This window comes from Oreochromis niloticus, linkage group LG22 (assembly GCF_001858045.2).
Source record: "Oreochromis niloticus isolate F11D_XX linkage group LG22, O_niloticus_UMD_NMBU, whole genome shotgun sequence".
Taxonomy (NCBI): domain Eukaryota; kingdom Metazoa; phylum Chordata; class Actinopteri; order Cichliformes; family Cichlidae; genus Oreochromis; species Oreochromis niloticus.
In genome coordinates this window covers 16,513,736-16,535,649 of record NC_031985.2, presented here as the reverse complement: position 1 = coordinate 16,535,649, position 21,914 = coordinate 16,513,736, and the positions used below count along the sequence as shown (strand labels likewise).

General features: G+C 39.6%; 1 protein-coding gene across 4 annotated transcripts in view; it reads left to right on the top strand.

Annotated features, from left to right (window-relative positions):
* Window positions 1-442: 442 nt before the first annotated feature.
* LOC100693099 (RNA-binding motif, single-stranded-interacting protein 3) overlaps window positions 443-21,914 on the top strand; it is a 293,155-nt gene continuing 271,683 nt past the window's right edge. For 2 of the 4 annotated variants that reach the window (XM_025902109.1, XM_005457175.4), the window contains exons 1-2: window positions 446-744; window positions 3,439-3,627. In XM_025902109.1, the coding sequence (XP_025757894.1) occupies window positions 3,454-3,627 (174 nt within the window). In that variant the 5' untranslated portion in view covers window positions 446-744; window positions 3,439-3,453. Of the gene's footprint in view, window positions 745-3,438; window positions 3,628-21,914 lie in introns of all 4 variants that reach the window. The other 2 variants (XM_025902108.1, XM_013275898.3) reach the window with 2 other exon arrangements.

Here is a 21,914-nt window from a genome sequence, read left to right as displayed (position 1 = left end):
TCACCCCAGCCGTGTAGGTCGGCCCCTCCCACTGTAACAGAGCTTTTGCTGCTTTTAAAAACTGTAGGAAATTTCTGCTTAGAAGACCTAAAGAAGGGAAAAACATATCAATTGTTAGTAGAACTAGTAGTTATAATTAGCAGCTTTATTGTACTCTCATTTAGTGCAGATTAGTATGTCTGCTTTCTTTTCGCCATTTATGCGAAAAAAGTGCAACATAGAGGACACACGCTACGATTTCAAAAGACTACATTTCTTATAAAAAATAACAAAAATTTACATTAACATTTTAATCTTATTTGCTACTTTTCAGTATGAAAATCGGCTTGCTTTATAGCAACTTTTCTACAACAGCGATGTCAAACGTCAGCTCTCTCGGATATTTCGAGGTGTACCTGAAGGCAGCATTTTTGACACGGGCTCGGTGTAACCGGGAGGTGGGTTTGTTTGATGACAGCTTGCGGGGACACGCCCGCCGTGACAGCAGCAGCAGCTGAAGCGGTTTGTGTGGCTTTGACATCGTGCATTGCCTCCTGGGCTCGAGCTGAGTGTCTCAAAGCCTCGCGGCCAGCTTTTGACGGAATAACTTCTCATACAACTAAATGAAGCGGTTGCCTGTTGTTGTGCCCCAGACTGCTGTGGCTTTCCGCGTCAGAGCAACAACAGAGATGTAAAGCAAGTTGCACTACCGCATCTTCCTCTTGATATGCTTCTGACATAACGAGGAGCCAAGAAGTGACAGAGGTATTTCGGCATTCTTTTGCGACTTGTTTGTGTTGGTGTGCCGCTGCCGTTACGCTGTTGAAGCCATTGTAATATCACAGGCACGGCGCTAGGAGCGACAACCCCCTCGGGAGGATGTTTGTGTCGCTTGAAGTCGGGACGACGTTAGAAAATGTTTGAGTTGCTCTGGTGTGCATTAAGTGAAACGTCCACTGTTAGCTGCAGCTTCATTTTTAGCTGTAAGCGTGAACGGAAGACCTAGCAGGCGAGTTCACATTAGCAGCTGAAGAAGGAGAACTTTGAACACTGAATGCTGCACTGACCTCGGGCCTCACCTGCTAGGTGCCAAACATAGAGAGACCTGCAAGAGGTTTACGCTTTGACACGCCACACGCTAAGATAATCTTTGCAGAGTTAGTCACTTCTAGTCCCACTTAGTGCTTTTGTAACCTTTCTGCATTCTAACAATTAAATGATAATACTCGAGGAAGATCTACATCACAAGGGTTCATTAACGGGGACCAACAGGTGAAGTTCACCTGTGTGTGTCTGTGCCAGTTTTCACTGGGCTGCAGTGTTAAAATGCTCAGTGAAAGGTCCTTCAGGACATGTATTTATGAGGCAGCTCATCTCAGTTGCGAGAACAACCAACTGACCTCATAACTTATTAATGGCCCCCAGAATGCAAAATGAAGCAACTCAGATGCTAAACATCGACCCGATGCTGATTTCAGATCTGTCCTTCAAACGAGGTCACTTGTCTTTACTTTGTTTGTCTTCGGCTTTATTGTTCGGGGACTTGAAAAAACAAGTCCTCACTACTGAGATAATGCTTCCTTGCATGCACCACACTGTTGAATGACTTTTTTTTGTTCTAGGTTACAATTTAAAACATGTTGTTTAATCTGAATTTTTTTTAAAAACATCTGTTATTTATCCAGTTTTTTTTAAAGTGCTCTCAGTGTGACAAACACATACAGATGAGGAAAGAATTATTAGTCCCCAAACTTAAAGTTTTTCTCAAAATCTTCCCAAATACTTTTTAACAGAGTAAGCGATTTTCAGCATCCTATTTCTAAAAATATAGAACTAAAACAGAATAAAAACAGAATAATTTCTGGGTAAAAAAAAAAAATAAAAATGACCAGGAATATTAGCCCCCTGAAAAACTCACCTTTTTTTGAGCCATAGCACAAACCACTGCTGTGCAATGATGTGCTTTAACGTTGCTCAAAGCTTGTAAAATCTTATCTTCCAATTTACACACAGTATAAACACTTCAGCAAAGGTTTGAGCTCACACCTGAGAAAGCCTCATGACAACAACAAAATAAATCAGTTAACTCGAGAAAAAGAGTTGTTGATGCTCACAAAGGAGGAGATGGATATGCAAAGTTATGACACTGTTTCCAAGTGTCGACAACTGGAGTGAGAAGTGTCATTAAGAAACTCAAAGTCTGGAATTGTAGTCTGAAAGAAGAAAATCACTCGAAACCTGCACAAGAGTGGACTGCAAGGTTGCAGATCAAGATAAACTCTGCTTTTGCAGAAGAGACGCCTTCAAGACAAACTGAAGAAAGAGAAACATTATGCATGCTGGAAGCACGTTCTTCCTGCATATAAAGGAGCTCTTTAGCCACAAAGACGCTTTAGTTTGGAGAAAGATGGGAGAGGTGTAAAACCCAAAGAACATCGTCCCCAGTCCCCACGGTGAAACACGGCGGTGGGAGTATTATGCTGTGGGATGCTTTAGTGCATCTGGAACTGGGAATTTCATCAATGTGGGAGGAATCATGAAGAACGAAGGACATGTGAAGATTCTGAAAGAAAACCTCAACTAGCCACCACCAAAACACAATACATACGTTAGTCCTGGTGAAGAACTACTTCTATTAGAGCAAAGTGAATGCCATTGACTGGCCTGCACTATCTTGAATCCCATTAAGAATCTGTAGGGTGAGCTGAAGAGGGAAGTCCATGCCAGAAGACCACAAATTTGGAGGAGCTTGTAAAATTTGCCAAAAAAGAATAGGCTCGTGATATTTTTAAACTTTTATGCTTTGTTTAACAGCACTTGGGTAATTCTCTTTATAAAATGACATTTTCACATGGGGACTAATAATATTGTCGAAAGTCATAGGTTAGGTTGGGATACAGTACAGTGTGATGGGAAGGATAGCAAATCATTTTGTGCTGTGATATAATCATTATTATTAAATTTTAATTATTTCATTTGTAGCTGAGAGAATGGCAACCAGAGCCTGATGGGAATTTCCTTGACAGACCTTTTACTTGTTAACTATGACTGAGTGTCCTCAAATTTCCCAGTTAGTCATGCATGAAACCCAAATCCTAAAGGCTAACTTAACTAAACAGACTCCAGCTTTAATGCCTTTTAATATTAGTGATTACACCCATGCCTTTATTGATGTGAAATGTCTAAATGTCTCCCTTGTTTATGAAAAATTTAAAGATAGGATTATATCTACCCCACAGTTGTGTTTCAGTGATATTACTTATAATGCAGAAAAGCTCGAACAACTTCTATAATAAATACTGGAAATCGATAGTGATGTCAGACTGAGATATGTCTCAGAATGCAAACACTGGTGCAGAGATTTTGTGAAAACAACCATAAATTGTAAGTCAGTCCAAGTGTTTCATTTATCCACTCTTTCCGTCATTATTTTCTGCAATCTCGTGCTACCATTAAAAGGCACTGCAGGGGAAGATGGAGGTCCAAAGTGGTGTTCAGCAGCCTGAGCCCTGCCCTCTGGGCTCTCCTCGGTCAGGGGCCGATCAGCAGAATGAAATGGATGACAGACAGTTGGATGCCGGTGGCAGGCCTTCCACTGACAACCACAGTAAGGATGCACAGCCGGCAACGCAGAAAGACGACAAAAAAGTGAGTTACAGGCTCCCACTGCTGCACATCTGCAGGCGCTGGGTCTGGGTGTGTCTGTACATGTGTATGTGTGTGTTGAGTGATGAGATCCTGCCTGTCTGTTGAGCTATGTGGGAAATATCCGGTACTTTGAGATAAAGAAACAGTGTGTTTTATTTTCCAGTGCTTAAAAGCCAAGTTGCATTTTTTTGCCAATACATTTTTTTAATGTTGTGGGGCGTTAAGAAGAGCACGATGGATACTGGCAGCAGGCAGTATTAGCCGATCCTAGCTATTTGCTGATATATTGGTATCAGCAAATAATTTCTTGCCCAATAAAATTAAAATTTAGAAAAGTAAAGAAGAGACAGGCGAAACACCCTTCAGCCATGTTGCGAGTGTTGTACATTGTATCGTTTGCCCACCAGAGGGCGCTCTGCAGCTTACCTGCTTGCAACCCACGTGTTTGGAACGCCACAAACACAATAGAGCGTTAGGCAGGGCAAGGGCGTAGATTTGGTTTTGGCATTGGTGGGGACGGGTGTTTCAACCACCGAACTCCGCCCTGTTTCTTTTTTTTTCCTTTTCGTCTTTGTTTCTTGATAAAAAAAAAAAAGGAGAAATATACTTGCCTACATATGCTATTCTGCATGCTATTAAACCGTTTAAAATGACAATTCATAGTTTTATATGTGAATTATATAATGTTAAATTACTACTAAACAAATGACTAAGTATTTTAGACTTTAGTTTACTTTGATTTTATTCCACATCAATCAGGTATCATACAAAAATAAAAATAGCTTCAAATACAGTCAAGACAATAAAAGAATATAACTTTAAGGACTTAAATGTGGGATGGAGAGATTTCGCAGGTCTTTCCTCCCCACTGCTGTCAGACTCCACAACAAAGACTTTTGCAGCTGATCAAACACACACATGTGCAATAAGACGTTGTAAGTTGTATTTTTACTCAGTTGTATATAACATTTGTATTCTATTTTTATCCTAATGTATATTTTATTCTATTTTATTCTATTCTGTACAGTTGTGTACAATATATTATACTTATTGTATTCTAATTTTTGCTATATAAGTTTGCACTGCCCACTTTCTGCTGTGACAAAACAAATATACCACGTGTAGGAATAATAAAGGTAATCTTATCTTATCTTAACACGATTACTTCAGTTATAGTACACCAACTTCTCTTATACATTAGCACTAAGGGAACACTAAATGAACTGGTGGTTTTTGTCGATAAAACTCATCTAAGATGACCACAAAATTATTATTCTGTGCTTGATGTGCCTCACCTTTGGCCCTGGCTTTTCCCCTCTGACTGCACTAGGACATATTGCCTCTTGATAAAATAACACATTGATTCGTGCCATATAAAAAGTGAGACATGTCAATTCAGATTCTTTGTCAAATCTACACTAATCAATCAATTTACATCAGCAGCCTAACAATTGTAGTGCAAACTGCACTACAAGGTGGAATATTTGCAAACTCATGACTACCTCATGATATTTTGTCTCAAAAATTAACCCTATGAATATGTCAGTGCCACTAGGATAAAATTATTGTGTCACCAACATTTTAACGTAGAGACATATAATTCTAACAGCCTCTGTAAACTAATATCCTGGCTTGCTCGAGGCTGCCGTTTTCTCTGACAGTTTCAATCAAAATTAGAAATGTTGCTCTGAGACTGAGAGAACTAATAGTGCTGCCTGTTGTGCAGTTAGTTTCCAAAACACGTTATTCATGGTTACATACAATTTTAGACTGATGTGGGCCAAAGCCTAGCATAGCCTGTAACGTTATTATGATGGACACATTTTATGAGTGAGCTTGGCTTTAAGTGACTTAGAGGTTTCTTTGAAAAATACTTTCTTATATGCACGTTCTTCCTCTTTGCTACCGTCCTCCTCTCAGCGCAGGCTTGCCGCTGCTGAAACTAAACAGAGCTCCCTGAAAGGCTCAGCCAATCACATTGGCCATATTTGTCACATGAGGTCGGACTCCAGTAGAGAACGTAATTTAACTCTTTCTGCACCGCTGGGTGACTGAGACGCTGACAAATCTTTTTTTTTCTTTCTATCGGGTTTGGGGTTTTTTTAGAAGAAGCGATCAAATTATTGGTGGGGACATGTCCCCTCCGTCCATGCCAAATCGACGCCCTTGAGGCAGGGCATGACTGAATAATCATAACTTGTTGCAACATTATAACATGTTAATAAGTAATGGCTCATAAATAACAGCTCATAAGAAATGCTTGGGAAATCTGCTTGTTTTGTGTGCCTGAAAGAATAAATATTGGCCAATGTCTTATGTTTAAATCCCTTATTATTAGTATTGTTCTTAAAACCCCTATATCGGACAGTGTCTAGTGTTAAGCATTATCAGTCCTCAATCATGAGCTTTGACACTTATCCAGTTCTGCAAGGACAAGTTTGCAAAGCATTGTTGCCTCAAAACTGTAGTTACTTTTGCTCTAATGCCTCAGTTGTTTTAAAGTGTCCAGTCAAAGCAAAATATCAAACACCGCTGTGGTATGGACCTGTAGAACTGCCTATTACTTATCAAAACCTAAGTGGATTGTGCAGTTCCCTCATGCGAGCGCTCATTCTCAAACATATCAACCCTCTGCCATTTTGGAGCCCTCTGCACGTCCAAGAGTGACAGTAAAATCCTCACTGGCTGTGCTCCATCTCAAGGATGTCAATCATGCTTCTCTGGCAGGAGCCAGAACCTCTTTCCGTCAATCAGCCCGAGAGGCTCTGCACGCCTCAGAGCAGAGAAGAGATAGAGGCAGAATAACCACAACAGATATCAAAAACATTGACTAGATGACTGGACTGACTGCTACTGGCAGCTCTGAATGGGTTGCTTGTCATGGCTTGCTGTATCAATTTTGAGTTCTTTGAGCAGACTTTGACTGTACAGTAATAGACATCACCCTTTAGAGTTTCCAACTTAGTGAGGTGAAAGGGCCTCTGAAGCATTAAACTATCATCAAAAACTCATAATCATATAATGCAGTTATTTTAGGTTGAGTTTCAGCTTGTTGTTACAGTAGCATTTAACTCTACTTAATATTAAGTATTAACCTGAAGGAAGTCTTTGCACTTATGTCTAAAATGTCTGCACAGTTTAATGAGTTAGGGGATTTTTCTGCAGCTGTGATCAAATAAAGCAACTATTACTTCAGTAATTTTACTTTCACATTTAATGCTAGCGGCCTCATTCTTGATGATCTACATATTTGATTTGGCGAATATGCCCTTCCTGATGCATCCCTCTGGTTTGTGACTGACACTAGGACTGCACTGGCTTGTGGCCCTAGGTGAGTCTTTGTGGACTAAGAGAAAGCATATAATAAAGTGATGATAAGAACTGTACTGCATGAGGAGTCAGGAGTGGCAGAGAAGTATGTAAGGGCAAGACAGTGGTGAGGTGTGCAGTAGGATTGACAGATGGGTTCAACGTGGGGGTGGGATTACATCAGGGATCAGCTCTGAGCCCTTTCTTGTTTGCACCGGTGATGGACAGGTTGACAGATGAGATCAGGCAGGAGCCTCCGTGGACTATGATGTTCACAGACGACATCGTGATCTGTAGTGAGAGTGGGGAGGAGGTGGAAGAGAGCTTGGAGAGGTGGAGGTATGCTCTGGAGAGAAGAGGAATGAAAGTCAGTGGATACATGTGTGGGAATGGGAGGGAGGGCAGTGGAACAGCTCAATTTAGAAAGGCAACGCTGACATGGTTTGGACATGTGCAAGAGGAGGGATGGTGAATGTATTGGACAAAGGATGTTGAAGATGGACCTGTGCAATAATTGACCTGTAGCAAAAACACCCTTTGCTCATGGAGCTAGTTGCTTTTCCCCCCCAGTTACCGCTGTGACAAATTCTTGTATAAGTTGTAATAGTGCAGTAGTACTGTAGGATAACAGTCTTTGTGACCATGCAAACTTAGGCGACAGTTAGATTATGCTCGCTATCTGAATTCTTTCAGGTAGTTCATTAAAGTCTCTTATCACAGTCCTTTGACATACACATGAATACACACCCTCTATAAGAATAGATAGAACATCACCTCCTCCCTTTGAGGTATTCAGCACAATAAGACCATTAGAATTTCCACACATACACTGGTCTACCACCTGCAGTTGGTGTGAACCTCAACTTATGCCTTTTAAATCCAACATTGACTCATCCATGTCTGCTTTTATTGTCTACTGACAAATCAAAACCTTTGTACAAATATCTTACATTAATGGCTGTAATGATAAATGTTGCCACCTTGGAAGGCTGAGTGCAGTCTGTTAATGTTGAACAGGGGCATTTGTCAGTGTTTGGCTGTTTGTGCTGCACTGCGAAGCAATGGGGCATGAAGGCTTACATTTCAGAGAGCAGAGGTTTTCTAACAAGCTCACAGTGGCAACATTAAACATTAGTTTTTAATTTTACTGTGGGTGTTTCCACATAAGCAGACAACAAACCACAACATGCAACAAGACCACTTTCGCTGTCATTTAACCTTTTTCTAATTGAAGAAAGCAGAAAGTGGGCATTTTTTGTCCTTTTTTATTTTTTCCCCATTCTCTGTTGTTAATTAGCAGAGTAGATCATTCTAATAAGTGGTGCATTTTCACAGAAACATCGCCTGGGGATCGTGGGTCCCACCGACACTGGCCTGACCAACTGTTTGGCAAGCAGGCCACTGCGGCCGTGGATTCATCGATTCCTCTGGAGTGTTAATTCATCAAGGTGTCATCAGTGGAAATGGACCACTGCTCTGTCCTTGTTAAAGGGTGCTCGCCTCTCGCCTGCCCCGTTGTTTATTAGTGATACATCATACAGAATGAGGTGACACAGTTTGACCTGTGGGCTGAGGCTTAGAGCTGCGGTGGCATATAAGGTCATCATGAGTTCAGTCAGCTGTTGCATAAAGGTTAAGGAAGTTAGGTGGCAAAAGTATATTTGCCTGTTTGAATCCCCAGATTGACCCTGTATTCCCAGGAATAAGAAAGTAAAGGTTTAACATTTGTTTCAACCTGATGAAAAACCCTTCAGTGAGCAGTTAATCCCAAGCTTTTATTTTTAATTTTGCATACTACCTGCTCTTTTTGAGCAGGCCATTTTTCAAAAAGAGCATTTAAAATGTCAGACTGAAAGGTAACTAACATAGCTTGCTACTTACTTCTGCAGACAGCCTTTTGTTTGGCCCTTTGTTTGGACATTTGTGCACAGAAGAGACTCCAGCTGTTGTAAGGTGTCTTTCTGCTAAAGGTCAGCTGATGACCAGACAGTCAAAAGTCACAGCATCTGATCCACCCTCGGCAGTGTGCCCAGATGTGTATGGAGTAACTGACTAATGTAGGCAGTGTTCAGACCATAAATGGCTCTCTGAAATGGCCCGTCAGGAGGAACGAAAAATTAAAAGCGCCCATGAATAGCCTCTGACAAGAGAGAAAGAAAAGTCTCAGCTCAGCACCCATGCATTTTGTAAAAGACACACAAGTGTTGATTCATAATGTGCTGAATCTGATCGTGCACTTAACCCTAAAGTGGTCCTGCACGGATACTTGCTGTGCCCTTACCCCCACGTTGATCCGTGACACTATCTCAAGTGCAGTCTGTGACCTCTAAACGACCCTGAGGGATTCTTTCAGTTGCATCCCTCACCATGATGAATCGCCTCGTGCGTATTATTCTCCAATTAGCTCTGTTGAAATCTCAAAGCATCGGCCCACCACTGCTGATGAGCACCAGTGCTGATTTGAAATATTGCACTAATTGGTGTCATAACAGCCTACTGACCTTTAACTCATTAACTGCACTGGAAGCAAAAATAAGTCCGCAGCGCAAAGCCTATGACTGCTTGTAGGAGTTAGCTTGCTGAGCATGCAGTTTTTATAATTGTTCTCTACAGTTTTCTAAAGGGGCCGTCTACGTGAGTGTGTTAATGCCTGTACCTGTGTGCACTCTATTTTTTACGGACAGTTTATTTTATCTCTCATGAATGTAAAACAGACCGATCTATTCCTCCCTCGATGTGGTAATTTGTGTTTTCTTTCCATTAGAAATGAGTCACTGGGGAGTGAGCTTTTATGCGTGGAGTGGAATAGTCGTACCAGTGATTATTGCTGTTATATTTGATTACACAAATGACAAACATTCAGGAACAGAGGAAGCAAATTACGTTAAATTGCTTTGACTGAATTTGTGTGCACTTTCAAATGAACGATCCGAAAATTAAAATCTGTGCAAATGTTACTGGGTCCAGATTTGAATGAATTTCATGTTTGCTAAACTGTTAAATCAACCTGAGCGAGCTCAAATCAGGTAAGTGGAACTTTCTTGACTTTGTGATGACTTGTCCAGATGCTGTTGGTGCACTTGCTTAATTACTTCTTGCTCATTGTGATTATTAAGATAACTGTAAAAAAGCAGATGGCATCTCACCTTGCTTGGCAATGTGGCTTCAGCTGCAGTGTGAAAGCTTGGGATGTCTTCTGTTTATATATATTATTACCTGCGGTGCCTCTTAAATATTGAAGAGTATATTTAAACAGCTTTATAAAATAATTTATTCGATTAACATTCAAGTTCAGCACAATCCAGTGAAAGGTGATATAATAGGTAATGTATCAAAATGCAAACCAATGTGAGGAAAGTAAAGTGAAAGTTTTTGTCTTCATCAGCTTTTGCTGGATTGAACTGAGTGCAGTGAGTTGAGCCAAATATGGACCGACATCCTGAGCACCACCTCCGCAACCCCCCTTCGTCCTCCACTCTACAGATTACCTTGGCGGTAGCTAGCGGGGCCCAGATAATTACCTTGTGTTATTTCTCCTCCCACACTTTGCTTTTGAACTTGTAGCTGCCTGGCTGCCTCAGCTCTAATAGCATCCCGGCATGCCATCGATCCTGCACCCTTCCTCCGGATATGGAGGGGTAGTGGAGGTGGGCTGATGGTTGTGGAGGGAGGAGGGCTAGCCTGTCCCAAACCTCTGCAGGTTTCCTAAAGCGCAGGTTAATCAAAATGCCAGCGTGCCTTATCATAGAAACAGCACAATGTGCAAATAGCTGTAATATGCACATTAAACAGCACATTACAATGTGCTCTTTGCAAGTGGATAAATTGAGAACTGGCACCTTGTCAAATACTACACATTCACACATACAAATGGCTTCCAGTTTTTTTTCCCCCATGCAACAAATTAAACCTGCTATAACTAAATGGCTTCCTGTGTGAAGAGTGCAGTTATGGCAGTTCAAAGACCTCATAATAGTGACCTTTAAAAAGTCTTTACTGCTTTTCTTTCTTTCTTGCTGTTTTTTTTTTTGTTGAGAAAATTAAAATCTGCTCAGCTGTGTCAGGAAAGTAAAATAAATTGGAAGAGTGGTAGCTATAATAGTTTTAGATATGGTGTGATGTTTTAATCCTTTGACAGCACAAATATTCACTGCCACGCGCCAGAGCATTTCAAGGAAAGTGTCTTTATAGACAGTCGCTTTGCAGAGAGGTGAGTATGATGGCAGAGCATCTCAAGCAGATGTGGTAATCTCATTACTGTAATGCATCCCTAAGTATTATAGGAAGCTGCTTTTTTAAAGCTAATTTGATATATAAAGTGTATTCAGAAAGCATTTTGTCTGTTATTCTTTGGAGAAAGAATAACATAAAAATAATGTCCAGATTGAGTAATGAAATATTTGGTAATCCTGCTCTGTTCTGTTTCACGAGCAGACCTGTATCAAGATAGACAGGTTGACTTGTCAAACAAAGCTGTAACTAATAGCATCAGTAATAGCTCTATTTCATTTTGGTTTACTGTCAGGTCTTTGGGAAGGTGCCTGCTGGCTTACTGTCATATTGGCACAGGTAGATGAAGCTTTTTTTTATTGTTGCTTCTCCTCACACTTGTGTGTGTGTGTGTGTCTCTTTTCCAAAGTATGTGAATATATAGAATATGCAGCTTCCAATTTGACTGTACGGACTTTCTAAAATAAATTATTAGACAGTAGAAAGCATAGGTGTGAATAACTTGATGCTGGCTGAATTTTGTGTTTATGCAGTTCAGTGTCACACTTGAATAGAACATAAAGGCGCACAATTAATTGAATTTTAATCTCAATCACAATTTTGACTTCCCAAAATTAAATTAAGATGATCGAGTGATATTAAAAATGTGTCTTCCACCAGTAAGAATGCAAAGAAAAAGCAAATCGAGTTCTTTGTAAATCAGCACCTGAACATGTGCCTAGAGTACATGTGCCAATCAAAGCTGTTCTCTGCAACATACAGTTTAAAGTTTTCTAGACTAGCCTGGATAGAAAAATGTAATTGTTTGGCACAGCAGGGGGAAGGGGAAGCGCTCATCCCTTGAATTGGACTGTTTGAAAGTAGCTCAGATTTAAGGCAAGTGATGTTAACCAACAACAAATCACATGCTGAGAGTTGTGTAGAATTGTGTCTGCACCCCAAAGCAACACAGCGAAGTTATTCAACTGCCTGAAAACACAGTAGGATGAGTGCATAAGGCCAAGAAAAACAGTGCAAAGATCTCTAATGTGGACATGTCCAATGTTCAACATGATCTCGGACATCACATCAGCTGACAAAGACAAGTGAACCTACTAGTGCATCACATTCAATTAGATCAAACACACATGTCCACTAAACACTGCAAGTAATGAAGGCTTCTGTAAAATGGTCAGCATAGTGGACAAAAGTTGCATTGTCCCCCCCAAAGCAATTATTTTGCTTCGGTGGCAATAATTGCGCTGTATGCAAAACAATGCAGGGGAAATGTAGAGGGATTTCACAGCTGTGGACTACTTTTGAATTTTGTTTACATCCATCATGCAGGTACAGTGAAAACTGTATTTTACTTCTGGAAGATGGACTCTGCAAAGATGTTTTAATTAACAGAAATGTAGGACAATGCAGGTGAAAGCTGTCCTCTGATGATTTCATTTGGTGTTAATTTTTAGTACAATTTTTGTAGTTATATGCATATTTCTTATAATCCTTCTAAGAGATCCACCAAATTTAGGTGAATAAGAAGCCCAGATTTTATTTTTACATTAACAATTCTACATGACTAGGAATGCAGCAGCATATGACACACCAATCAAATATTTTTTGTCATTAAAGTCAGGGAATAATTGTGATAAATAATCTGTCTCTGCAAAGTCAGTTGTAACAATTGTTTTGTTCATATTTGTGCAGCCCTAAGAGAACGCTGATATTTAGATTTTTACTTTTATGAACAATAAAAATGTAGCCACTGAAAATGGCTTACATTTGATCATCACTGATCAAATGTAACAACGCCTCTGTCAGTGCGCTCCAGGGTGGCTGTGGCTACAATGTAGCTTGCCATCACCAGTGTGTGTGATTGTGTGTGTGAATGGGTGGATGACTGAACGTGTAAAGCGCTTTGGGGTCCTTAGGGACTAAGTAAAGTGCTATACAAATACAGGCCATTTACATATGAATTTTCTAACTCGCATTGCTCATTTCTGGCTCTTTAAGTCCAGGCCATCTCTCCTGCATCATAGACTCGTTAGTACTGGAAATCATAAAAAGAGAAAAGGTGTAACTGAGTGATATGTTCAAAACCAGAATTTAACCTCTGCAATTTATTCATCAGTACAACTCTAATGACGCACTCTTGCAACACTGCTTAAATTTCCAGCCTCAATTTAGTATGGTACAGTATTCATATGAGCACCCAGTATAGAAAAACTACATCACAGAGCTCTGCATGAGGAACCATTGTGCTACAGCTGAATGATTCTAAATAAGGCAGAAAGAGATGTCACTTGAAAGAGGAACTTAAAAGAGTCTAATTAAAAAATAAAAACTGTCATGTGGTTTGATACACTTTTTTGATTCAGGCCCCCACAGTGAAAATTTAACTCTGTGTCCCTGTCAGGTGGGTTGAAGTAAATATATCTTCTATGGAGTGCCTACAGCATAAGGTAATTGGGTTACCTCCTGGTTTGGTGACCAAGGTCATACTTTAGCCCATGAGCTCATGTATTAGGGACGGATGATCATTAGTGGAGAGTTGGAACGGCATTGCCATTTGGTTTTTGAACTGTTTGCTCTATTTATAATGACTGTATGGATGCTTGTTAACATCAGCTGACCAGGAATAGATGTATCTGAAGAAAATAGCGATACACATTTAAATGCAAATGGAATCTCTGCATGAATAGTAATAGATTTGCTTAGATAGCTCTTTTCAGGAAACTTTATAGAATGCTGTAATAACCCCTGCAACACTATACTTTAAACAGTAGGAAAAGCTAATCAGTGTGACTGGTATGCAGTCTAATGTGTTTTATGACGGCCCCTGGCTATTTGTAGAGACTTTATTTGTGTTCCTGCTTGCTATTTTAGTCCATTGGTTCTTTAATCTGTCATACAAAAGTACAGAGGCTGATCAAGCATGTCAAATGCGTATCATGCATTCATGTATCAAGATGCAACCCTTCTTAGCAGCTCTATTTATCTCTTATCGGCGTGTTTTGCTACTTTATTCAAAGCACATACTCTCAGTATAAACATAGACAACACATGGACCTTCACGTGTTCACAGTGACAATCACACACACAGTGACACACCACCAGCAGATCACAGGCAACTTATTAGCTGCTGTCACAACACATTTGTCCCTCATCTGTTTGTGGGAGCTGTCGTGAGCAAAAGGTTGCTCTCTGCTGCAAAGTGGCAAAGTGAGGTCCTCACTGTGTTTTGCATTCTCTCCTAATGGAAAGCGATGGCATGGGCCATGGCCCCCTCTCTCTGTGGCCCTGTGCAAACCAGGGTGATTTCTGCCTGAAAATAGCCCCGCTGTCAGCTCGCCTTAGTTGCCGGGGCAGTTAAAAGAGTCAGTTAAGGGGATCAGTGCTCGCTGGAGTGTGTAGCTCAGTGGCCATGACACATGGCTTTGTTGGGATCACGAGCTGCTCCTAATCCTCTTGACACAGATGACCAAAGTGTCACCAGTCATGACTCCAGTTTTGCCTGTCTTTAACTTCGTAACCAGTTGACCTTATACCTGTACACTTGCTAACAGCACGAACAGCCGTACTATCATATTATATTTTTTTATAAGAATTTTTTAAACCATGAACTGCCTGAATAAAAACCCCGCTGCTGTTATAGATTTAGTTCATAATGAAATATTTGTTGGACGTGCAGCTTGAGTTACAGGCCGGCAATTTGGCATGCTAACATAAGCACGAGAATGCCCCATTTAGAAGGCCATCTGGAAAATCCTTCGCTGTGATTTAAAAAAAAACAAAAAAAACTGCCTCTTGCATTTTTTTTTATGAATTGTAGACCCCATGGATGTTTGCTGTGTGTCTGCCACACTGTAGCTGTGTAGAAGTATGCATGCTGTTAGTGGTTTGTGTCTGACTCAGTGTCAAGGCTGGAAACTGTTCACTCTGTGTTTGTGATGACTTGGCAGCAAAAGAAAGGTCAAGGAAGACTTGTGCAGAATTGCCAAATGTGTGAGATTAGCAGTAGTCAGTTCTGGTTTCCATAGGGTGAATTCTCTGGAGTTTTTCTGTGTTGCTAGAAAATGTGTTTAGTATTGTCAAATGTGGCTATAAGCCAAAAAAAAAAAAGAAACAGAGCATAGAGTGGGGTTTTGCGATCACTGCTTCAAAAATTAAAATAGGAATATTAGTTGATAGTATGTAGTTTGCTTTGTTGCTGTTTTATATCACAGATGAAGGAGGCTAACCCTTTTGCAATATCAAGATAGAAGCTTCTGATGTGCAAATCACTTGCAGAAACCTTCCTAAAGACGGAAAGAAAAAGATCAGTGTTTGCAAATTTAGTCTTAGATGATTTGATTTTTTTATTTTTTAATGGAAAGCTAGTTACAGAGTATTCGCTCAGAATAAAAGAATAATGATATAAACCAGATGTTCGTATTAGATATATTAGTTAAACACTCTGTTTTCCATGTTTGTGCGAAAGTGTTTTGTTTTCTGTGTGTGAATTTCTGTTGCAAGGTAAAATCTAATTAAAAGTGTCTTAGAAAGGTGTTGGACTACCATGTGCTGCCAGAACAGCTTCATTGTGTATTGGCTATCTGTCCAAAACCTTGCATAGGTCTTTAACTGATTTGAAATCTGCTGACTACAAAGTCAATAGCATACGATTCAGATTATTGTAATATTCAGTACCTAGCAGAGCTGGTCTTGGGGTTGAATCCGCCAGCTGGCTGGCATCTGCCTGTTCTCCCTGTGCTTGCATGGGTCCTCTCTGGGTACTCGAGCTTCCTCCCACAGTCCAAAGACATCCGCAGGGTTAAGTTGATTAGCAATTCTAGGTTTGCTGCAGGTGTGAATGTGAGTGGTTGGAGACGACCCCCATTTACTGACAAACTCGTACACTAGAAAAGGTGGGGGATGCTATCCCAGAAATGGCTACTCCCATCACTTTAGAAATATTTCATTATAGAATAAAGGTCCACATTAAGAACAACCTTGTATTGATTTAGCAACCCTTTACTCTGAGAGGACAAGTGGGCACAAACTATGTCAGCAAAATGCAGCTTGCTATAGGGAGTTCAGTATGTACAGGTAATTAATGTGTTTCTGCCATTTTCTAATACAAAAGATATGCGTAGGGATAACATAACGGACAAAACCTTTCCAAACAGTTGAACAGTGTAGGAAGAAATCAAGACTACTTATCCCTTTTTCATGTTACTTATGCAAACTGCTTGTGCTTTGTATCTGATTACTTGGTGCCTGGTTTTCCAGCTGAAAACCGGTCCAAGTAAGTGTTAAAATCTTCAGATTCAGAACTTAAACACAGCTGTGGATAAAATGTTAGTTATTTTTCAGAACACTGAGAATCATTTTGTAGTGTATATATTTCATTCATATTTATTTCTCTTAAAATTAGTGTCTACATGAATTTAATGCCGCAAAGAACAACAAAAGCCTTTTACTGTCAATGATGCAAACCATCCCCATGTGTGGATGTGTATTCTTCTCACTGTAAGCTTGAAATGTCCATACATAGACTAGTGGCATTTCAGACAATCTTCAGGATGAGAGCATTCACATGGGAAGATGACCTCAGCGCTGTTAAGTCCAGTCAAACAGATGCTACTCTGTTTGGTAGTGACACACGTGCTAAAATATTTCCATTAGGACAATCTGTTTCTACTCAGAAATGTGTTTTGATTAATTATTATTATTATGGAGCACTTACATCAATGTTTTCCAGTGTTTAGATGAGACTTGGCTCGCAGTCTTCATAACACCCTTCTCGAACATTTGAGTGAATACATATAATCCCAACCAAATGGAAAACAGAAGACGAAATCACAATATATAAAACTTTTTTTTCTCCAATTTCTGTTCTGTAATATCTGCTGTGCACTGGAAAATTCCATATCTATGCTCTTTTACACATTAACAGAATTAACAGGAAGTAATGATAAGAAACGGGTGACTGTGCTTTTGCTATGAAGTATTGGTGGTTTTGGTGCAACATTAGCTTTACTGACAACAGCCAGAGCCCAAATACATGTACATAAATAAAAGAGACACATCAAAACAGCATTGACAATGTTTCTTCCCCTTTGGTGTGATACGAGAGATTCAAAACCACTGGATGTTGCACTAAAGTATAAACATCTCCAACCCAGACAGAAATGAACATCTGCCACATGTCTGACCACCCATAACACTTCACTAAATTGAAAAAACAACCTTGCAGTTGCTATCATTTGCTCAGCCTTGTGGAATACAACGGCTGGATGAGATATGCTTCTGTAAGTTAACTGACGTTGAGTCCACAATCATGACGAAACCATATATTTCTGTTTCGCTGCGCTCCTCTGCTCTCTGTGTCTGTTCAAACATGCACACAGGGTGATTGAGAAAACAGAGGAAAGCAGTAAAGCATGAAAATGTACTTACACTAGTGCACATACCGTATGTTAAAAAACTAAGCTCTTAAATCACACATTGGATCTTAATGAATGAAATATGTAATTCTACATGTTTTTTTTATCCTTCGCTTTGGGCACTGGCTACTATCTCATTTTCACTCTCTCATCAGCAGCTGTAAAGGGAGTGACCTGACTACACTAACATGCACACAAAGTTATCAAAACATAAAATAGAGAAGCTCAGGTTACAGCACACACAGTTTAACGTCACAAATAGTTGTTGACCTTTATATTAAAGCTAGAGTGTGAATTATGCTCCAGAAGTTGTTCTTTTTTTTATTTGTTGAAAATGGTTTTACGTCTACAGTCAATAAATCAACTGTTCAGATAATAAAAATAAAATGATGTCTTCTGACCAAATGCAAAGATTGGATGGTGAGCCAGCCTGCATTGTGAATGTACAGTGATTGCATATCAGATGGAAAGCTTCCAAAATACTAGATATAGACACAGATAGTGCTAGCGAGCTAGTTGCCTGTGAATGGCAAACAAAATGTATAGTTCAGCCGATAACAGCTTTATTGTTTAAAACCTTATGGAGCAAAAAGCAAGTGCACAGAGGAAAACTGATCACACATGTAAGATGGCCATGGTTACACTATTTTATTTTATATAAATTATATTACTATGATGTTGCAGGTTGTCTGATGTTAACTTGTCCTCAGTGCTAAGGCCAATGGCATGCATAGTTGTATTGGGGATTAGCAGAAAGAGTAATTTGTGCATTGCCTGGTAGTGTTTCTGAGTACATTGCAATGCTGATTCTATTGCAATAGGAGAATGTGGTATGTAATTATTCTTATAGACACATAAGCACACAAAGAGCAGTTGTTCACACTTTAAATTTTTGACTGTCGTCACTTCTGGTTATAGCTGGGTGCTTCTTTATGCTAATTTTAATTGACAATATTTTAAAACCAATGGAAATAGTCTTTTTCTCTCACAGCATGAACACTCATAAACCGTCAGATAGCACATGGACTCGTTTTGCTCTTTCCACAAGCCAGACAGAGCTAGAGGCTTTGCATCAAATGGAGACTATGTACAGGATGGCCTATCATGCTGCACAACTGAAAACATATATTTACTATACACAATTATTAGTGTGCGTCATTGTAGTTGATGCAGCCTATTTGATGAGCTTCTAATCGTTTGCTCAGTTTCTTTGAAATTGCATGACAATATAAAACTTGCTTGGAGTTTGTAGGTTAGTGTTGATGTTATTGAGTGCTATATTTGTTTTTACATATGTGTAAGCTTATCTAATCGTTAAAGAGATAATTGTAAAATGAATAAATGGATGTTTCATGTATATTGATGGGGTTTTAAAAGACCGTCTCAACATGATGTTCTTGATCTGTCAAGACCTGGACAGTGCAAATTCATTCATTTCTTTCAGAAGAGAGACTTTAGAGAGAGACCCAAAATGTTTAGATGGAATTATGTCAGTTGTTTGCTAAATCAAGGAGACACCTGAAAATATTCCTCGAGGACAGGTTACAAATGATATTTTTGATATTTTTGAAATCACAGATGAGTGATCTCAGGATCATGTTTGAAGACGGACAAGAAAAACTACAGCAGAAGTAGCCAGTTAGTGAGTGGGCAAATTCCCGATGACTCCATTTGAAGCAAAAAATTTATAATGGATAGATGGATAGATGGATCCCGACCCCCACTACATTACTTTACTCTAATACTAGGAGTTAATGGTGCAGAGGCTTTGTTACCTAATAACAGTATCATTGTCTACCTACTATACTCAACACAACTAGGAAAAGCATCAGATAGGGGCTGAATTTGGATTTTCAGCATGGTGGGCAGTGGCTCTTCAATGTTTAAGAGGGAGTATTGTAACTTATTGACTGTTGTTATTAACCGTCATCTTAATGACTGAATTTTTTTTTTTTTTTTTTTTGCTCTGTTCATAATTTGACCTAATTCGACATCGTTTTCTATTTCTGCTTTGATACTGTTTCTTTTTGAAAATCTGAATTTTTTGAGGTCCCAGGGGGCCCTGGCCTCTTGGACATTCATATCAGTTAAATGACGGTTAAAAAACCCAGATATAGCTATGAAAGATATCCCATAGATTCTTTTTCTTTTTAAAAGTCACATGTGAAAATCATTTTATGAATTCATCCATTTATCCGCATTTATCCGCATTTATCCATATCCTGGTGAGGCTTTTTAATGTAAAACAAATGGTTTTGATATTAAATAAATGTTGCTTTCACAGCAGGGAGCCTATGTTCTGATCCCACATAGGCTCAAACAACTGTATCCAGGCAAAGCGAGGTACATCTGCTGAGGCTTAAAAAAGTGCTGACTTGATGAAGATTGTGAGGGGTGGATGGTGTGGGTGATTGTGTGGTTAGCTGTATACCTCAAAGGGGCACTGTTACAGCACCCCACCAGCTCTTTGATTAAAAAGAGCAAACACCTCCATAATGTTCCCTGAGGTCTGTAATACAGACATGTGTGTGTATATATATGTATATGGATATATATATACATATATATGTGTGTGTGTGTGTGTGTATATATATGTATGTATTAGTGAGAGAGAGAGAAAGAGAGATATTCACATCTCATTAGACTGTTTGACTGGCCTTCTTATTTGCAGTAGTCAGACCGCACCTGCCCACTCATTAACACTACTGATAGAGACATAACACAAGTCATTACTAGAGTGGCTAATGGTAAAATACAGTACTGGCTTTTAACTGATTGGCGAAATAAAACGACAGCCCCGTTAATGTATCATGCTGTGCCGTGCTACAGTTGTGTCATGAAGATATTACTGTTTTAAAAGCTGTTAGCAAAGCTTGGCTTGTGTGCAAGCACAAAGGTCAGCACACTGTGCCCTGTGATGGTGTGTAAATGAAATGGTAATAGAGGGTTTCATCACCATTACTAATTATTGAATGACAGTTTACTCACTAGTGTGTAACTGCGTCTGAGCGTGTGTGCATGCGTGTGTGTGATAGGCCTAATTAGGTAAACTCCCATTACACTTAAAAGTGCATTACTGCTGCTCTTTTGTAAAGGCTATAATTAGAGCGCTGCGGAGAGTGAACAGTAATTAAGTTATTTCAAGTATTATTAGGCTGCTTGTTATACGAGCCAATTGTATTGAAAACGACGGAATACATATCTGACTGTGTGCCACAGCTCTGTTAACTTTATAGATATTAAACCAAACAGCTATTACACAATGTGTAATTTGAGTGTATGCTATATACATCTTGTCCTCTTCTGAAGGGATTTCTATTTGTGAAAATTGAGATATTATAAGAGATAAACTCAGCCTGTGGGGAAAAAAAAGACAAATGACAGCACAAATACCAATTGATATGCTCATGCATTTCTTGTCTAAGGCTCTCAGCCTGACTTGGCATTTTTGTGCATGTGTCATCCGATGCCTGCAGTAGCAGCAGCATGAGCCGCAGATCCTCTACCTAATCCAGATTGCCTTCTAATCCCAATCACACTCTCCTCTTCCAGCCATTGACTCCATTATTTCTCTGCAGTTTTATGCAGTCTGTCTCTAAAATTCTTATTATCTCAAATCATTGGAATCATTGGAAAGGCCCCGGACACCCATAAATGATCTACTTCCCTCATTTTGCCTGATTATACTTTCATTCTGGCATTCTCGATTCATATCCCTCAGTCTCTTATTAGCCTCGCTGCACATATTATATCTTAAAATGTCATCAGTATTTATAATACTATTTAATCAGACAAACATTTAAGTGCTATAAACTGTATCTTTTCTATGAGCATAGTGCTGCTCTTTTCTTCCTCTCCGGCAGCAGATTTAAGTAACACTTGTAATGATGTTAATCACTGTCTTAGGAGACCTTAACAGGTCTTGAAGGGGAGAGGAGACTCGGTCATTGGCACATTTGCACGAGGTTAGCAAATCTCATCGGAAGGGTGGTGGGGTGGATTGGGAGCATGGGCTCTTTTGCCAGGAGAGCTGTAGCAGATCCTCTTTACACACTGCTCTGAATGGACCTATTTTTAGCACACAGGGTGGTTTTCTTGGACAGAAAGATATCTCTTTCTTGCGCAGTTGTGCTCCGTATACTTAATCATTCTCAGTGGAACCACTTTAAATCTTTGCGTGCACACAGATTGTGTAGATTTGTGTAGAAAGCATTTTTTGTTTTTATTGACGTGAAAGGATTTATTGAGATTGAAAGGATAGCAATGTGACATCTAATTGCATATAATTACATAAATAGGTTTAACAAAGTGTAATAGAAGATAATGGCATGCCTCCAG